The following is a 4,696-nucleotide window of genomic DNA, read 5'->3' on the forward strand; positions in this document are numbered from 1 at the left end:
CAATGTAAACACTGGTTACGGAGACCGCTTTGATTTGCCCGACGCGGCTCTGATGTGCGGAAGTAGTCGGAAGTACACGAGACTAATCAAAGAGTTCGTTCCCAAAAAACCGTCCTAAATTTTTTTTTAAATAAATAAAAGCCCGAGTTTGTTATTCATAGGTCTGTTTCTAAAATGGAGGAGTTCACATGTTGCTGAGCGGGGAATTCTGTCGCCCTTTAAAAAGCACCTTTGGTTTCGGTGTTTAAAAGCAACACTTTTCCTCTGCAAGCCTGTACGTACAGGAGGTCTGCGTCCCCGCGCTAACCCGGGGTTTAATAGCCTGTTCCCTGCGGGAAATTGAGAACCTTCAACATAATTAAGTACACCGGCTTCATAATGAGCAATTAAAACCTTCTCCGTGGTCCGTGTTGATCAATAGCAAAGGAAAGAGCGTTACTGACACGGCCGCGGTCTTATCGGGCTGTTCCAGCAGCTGCACGCTGCCCCGGCTGAGGGACGCGGCCACCTGCATCACACGCGTCCTGCGTTCGTCAGTCTGTGTGTGTGTGTGTGTGTGCGCGCGCGCGTGCGCGCGAGCAAGCGCACCTCGTGTTTACGGGGGTGGAGCTGAGAGTCGCACAATGCGTTGCCGCTCCTAGCGCCCCCCCCCTCTCAGCACGGCGCGTGAAGTCTCTGAGTTCTCCGTTTGCGGGACGCGGCAAAGCGGAGAAGGCAAGGCGCCGCGCGGCAAAGCCACATGCAGCTACGTGCAGTCAGCCCCCGTGCAGTAAAAACGCATCACAACACTCAGCAACGTGCGATGTTCATGCGGGGGTTACAGTTCATCCTGTAAGTTGTGAGAAGGGGGACAAAGCCCCGCATAGTCAGATGTGAGTTCTGTTTTACCCGCGCCCCGTCTGTGCGCGTCTCGTGAGCGAAGCGCGCTGACTCCGTGAAGTGGCATGATGGCGTACCCTCAGGGCTTCCTGTTCCAGCCGTCCGTTTCGCTCGCTCTGCATTCGTGTCCGTCGTTCGGCTCCGGGGTGATTTTAGGACCAAGGACAGAGGAGCTGGGTCGCTCCTCTTCGGGCTCAGCCTTCGCGCCGTACGCAGCAGGGTCGACCACGTTCAACAGCTCGTCACCCGCCTTCAACTCTCACCTGCCGTACGGCGGCGAGCCGAGGGCGGCGGCAACTTTGAACTCGTTCGTGGTGAGTATGGAGCTGCACGCCTCAACACCACCTCAACACAGGCGGCCCCCCGAGCACGACCGCCAGCGCGCTGCTGCGCGCGTTTCTAAGTCCGGTTTGGTGTTTTGTGTGCGCAGCAGCGAAGGGGGCCATGCAGCGCGTGAAACGTGTCCACATGCAACCTGCTATCCCATATCATTATTATTATATTGTTATCATTATCATTATTATCGTTATTATTGTTGTTATTTATTATTGTTGTTATTATTATTATTCAATGCTATTATACAGCCTCCTGATGTACTTTTTTCGTTTACAAACGGTTTTATAATACTCGGCGGTCCTCTTGTTCGCGTAATTTTTGCATGTTCGGTTAACTGTGTGACATGTAAATCAGGGACAGCTTACTTCACATGCAGACTTGTTCTTTGTCTAAGAGAGCCGACAGAGAAAACACACAATTTGAAGAGTCGTGTCAGGTGTTAAGGTGATGGTGCAGTGTGTGGGTTTTCTGCAGGGGGGCACTTTGCTGGCGGTGGACGCGTCTTTTTATTCGGAGCACCGGATTTAAAACAAAGTAATTAAAGAACGAGCCAAAAATGGCCACGCACTATTGCCAGACTTAAACATTCACACGCAAACTGTCTTCTGCTTATTTAAACCTCCGTGTGTTGTATGTAAAACCTATTTATTAAACACGTGGAGAAAAGCGGCCGATGTTTATTTCGCATATTCTAAAAATGCCATAATTTGGTTATTGATGATAGCTGAAGCCTACGGGTGTCCAAACTCTGGCACAACTCAAAATGTTTATGAGGCAGCCCAACAAACTGGCGCGTAAATACCCAGCATGCCGGCAAAACGGTGGTCACCACAGCTGCTTCATGTCTCCTCAGGGACCTGCGTACGAGCCTTCCTCGGGCATCACGGCCTCCTTAGACTACCACCCGTTCGGCGGCGCGCTGGGACACTACCCGTACGGAGACCCCGCGTACCGGAAAAACGCGACCAGGGACGCCACGGCCACCCTCAAAGCCTGGCTCAACGAGCACCGCAAAAACCCCTACCCCACCAAGGGCGAGAAGATCATGCTGGCCATCATCACCAAAATGACCCTGACCCAGGTGTCCACATGGTTCGCCAACGCGCGGAGGCGTCTGAAGAAGGAGAACAAGATGACGTGGACCCCCAGGAACAGGAGCGAGGACGAGGAGGAGGACGACAACATTGACCTCGAGAGGAATGACGAGGACGAGGAGTCGATCAAGTCCACGAATGAGATCCAGTCAAAGACCGAGTCCGGTGAGTGGACTGTTTTCATATGTAAGCACGCGGGCCCACTCGGCGCCTCGCGGCCCTCTACACTTTGTTTTGGAGCGTCAGAAAACTCTACCTATACTTTATTTTGGCTAACCTTGAAATTACCTGCAGATTCATCTCGGGTTATTTCCGGTTGTCGCTTTATGCGCGGTAATGCACGTCCGCTTGCATGCGCGCGCGCGCGTGCGTTTTTACGTATGTTTTTGTGTGCGTTGTTTGTGCGCGCGGCTTTTGACCTTTCAGCCTGCTTAGTCTTGTCCTGACCTGTAATCCTTTCTCTCCCGTGCAGCTGGACAGCTTCCAACCTCGGCGGGGACCCCCTGCGGGGCGTACAAAGAGGACAGCGGCAGCAGCAACGACGCGGAACACGACTTCACTGATCCGGATTTTAAGGAGCACGGGGAGAGGAGAGCACCCCTCGTCGCCCCGCCAAACGCACAGATAGGAGTGCACCGCGGGGTGTCCGAGTCGGAGCGCGCGCGGAGTCCGACGTCCAAGCCGCGCAGCGATCACTCCGGGACCGGCCTGTCCGCCAACGCCACGTCCGTTATTCACTCCCAGAACGCCACCAACAAGCCCAAGCTGTGGTCGCTCGCCGAGATCGCGACTTCCTCGGACAAATGTAAAGGATCTAGCGACGTTTCCCCGAGTTTGGGGACGACGGGGCCGCACATCACGGCCCCCAGGAGCCAGTTCCCCCTCTCCAGGCACCTGTATTACACCGCTCCCTTCATCCCGAACTACTCCAGCTATGGCACTTTCGGACCCTTGCATAGTGGCCCCGGATCAAACGTGGGCTCCGCGACACATTTAAACGGATTACATCAGACGATGCTGCAGAGGGCCGAGGCCTTGGCCAGGGACTGTAAACTCCGAGGCCACACGCAGCTGGACATCTGCAAAGACCTAACGCAGCACGAGCTAAGGAAAGGCACGGCCAACGTGTAGGGGTCCTCTCTGAGTGGGGGGGGGGGCAGCGTGCTGGAGAGGGACGCATATATTTATTCGGACCATGCAGTGTTGTGGGACGCCGGCTGGACTTGCCCTGGATTTAAGACAAAGTATTAAAAAGAACAAGCCTAAAAGCAACCATAGACTATTATTTAGTAACAAAAGGGAAAAAAAGAAATCTGATTTTAGACTGCATTTTGTATGTTCATAAAGATGTAATCTTTGTAGTGCACTTCTGCACAAACCGTGAATTGCTCATTAAAAGCTAGTTTTATGAATATGTAACCGGCCACCTTCCGTTTTTCATCACTTTTGGCAATGGTGACTTCATTTCGAACCTCGTCTCCACAGACGGGTGACTAGATGTAGAAGATCCCCATAGGCCCTGGCCTGCAAGTCTTCCTTCCACCTGTCGGTCCACCGGGCAGGTGAATCCACCGGTACCGTGCATTTTTGTTTTTGCCCTCTTTGGTTGCTGCTGTGTTGTCAAACACACGACCCCCCCCCCCCCCCATAAGCTAAACTATATCTTGTCAGGCTTCACGCGTGCTTGCTCTGACAAAAAGAAGAGGAGAGGCCATCCTCTATAAGATGTTCAGTTTAATCTCAGCACAGGCCTCTCTATAGTCCTCTGCAGAAAACCCTCCCGGGCCCATACGGAACATCAGCCGTAAGAGGCTTACATGTTCTGCGGGCCTCCATTAGGAAGCGATTGTGTAACATTTCAGATCTACTTGGTTCTCTGTTGAAGCCGGCAGGGATTTGTCCTGATCCGGTATGTTGCAAACAGCCGACCCGCCGCAATAACTCCGCGTGAAAGCGTAATCTGCCCCACCGCACCGAACCCGGGTCCACGTCTCGTGCGAGGTGATGCGTCTCCGCGCAAAACACAGAAGTACTTTTATCCCGTGACCGTGCCCCTCATCACCGCGGACACGTCCTCGCTTCGTAGCTGTGGGACTTGTGCACCCGTATGTATACATACTGTATGTACACATACTGTATGTACTCATACTGTATGTACTCATACTGTATGTATATGGGGTGTGATGAGGGTACTTTCCTGTTCGGAACAACAGTCATCATTAGTCACTTCTGCAGCTTCGCACCCAGAAGTGATGTGGTGCGCTTCGCTCCTATGAACTAAATCAGAACAGCGGTTGTCTATCAGCCATTGATTGGTTGATCAGATGTGTTTCCTGACTGTCCGGCCAGGGAGAAAGCACGTGCTGAGACTGGTATGCAATATGAAA

General features: G+C 52.9%; 1 protein-coding gene across 1 annotated transcript; it reads left to right on the plus strand.

Annotated features, from left to right (window-relative positions):
* The first annotated feature begins 947 nt into the window (after positions 1 to 947).
* On the plus strand, positions 948 to 3,707 carry irx5b (iroquois homeobox 5b). The gene is made up of 3 exons (XM_056282537.1): positions 948 to 1,193; positions 2,069 to 2,474; positions 2,782 to 3,707. The coding sequence occupies exons 1-3, from the start codon at positions 948 to 950 to the stop codon at positions 3,438 to 3,440; spliced, it is 1,311 nt and encodes a 436-aa protein (XP_056138512.1). The 3' UTR covers positions 3,441 to 3,707.
* The last annotated feature ends 989 nt before the right edge of the window (positions 3,708 to 4,696 follow it).

The sequence above is a fragment of the Lampris incognitus genome, chromosome 6 (assembly GCF_029633865.1).
Source record: "Lampris incognitus isolate fLamInc1 chromosome 6, fLamInc1.hap2, whole genome shotgun sequence".
NCBI classification, from domain to species: domain Eukaryota; kingdom Metazoa; phylum Chordata; class Actinopteri; order Lampriformes; family Lampridae; genus Lampris; species Lampris incognitus.

What these genes read in the sequence shown, in the direction of transcription:
- irx5b (XM_056282537.1), top strand. Translation starts at nt 948, where the DNA reads ATGGCGTACCCTCAGGGCTTCCTGTTCCAGCCGTCCGTTTCGCTCGCT. An exon ending in CAACTTTGAACTCGTTCGTG is followed by an intron (nt 1,194 to 2,068) that starts GTGAGTATGGAG and finishes ATGTCTCCTCAG; the next exon opens with GGACCTGCGTACGAGCCTTC. An exon ending in CCAGTCAAAGACCGAGTCCG is followed by an intron (nt 2,475 to 2,781) that starts GTGAGTGGACTG and finishes TCTCCCGTGCAG; the next exon opens with CTGGACAGCTTCCAACCTCG.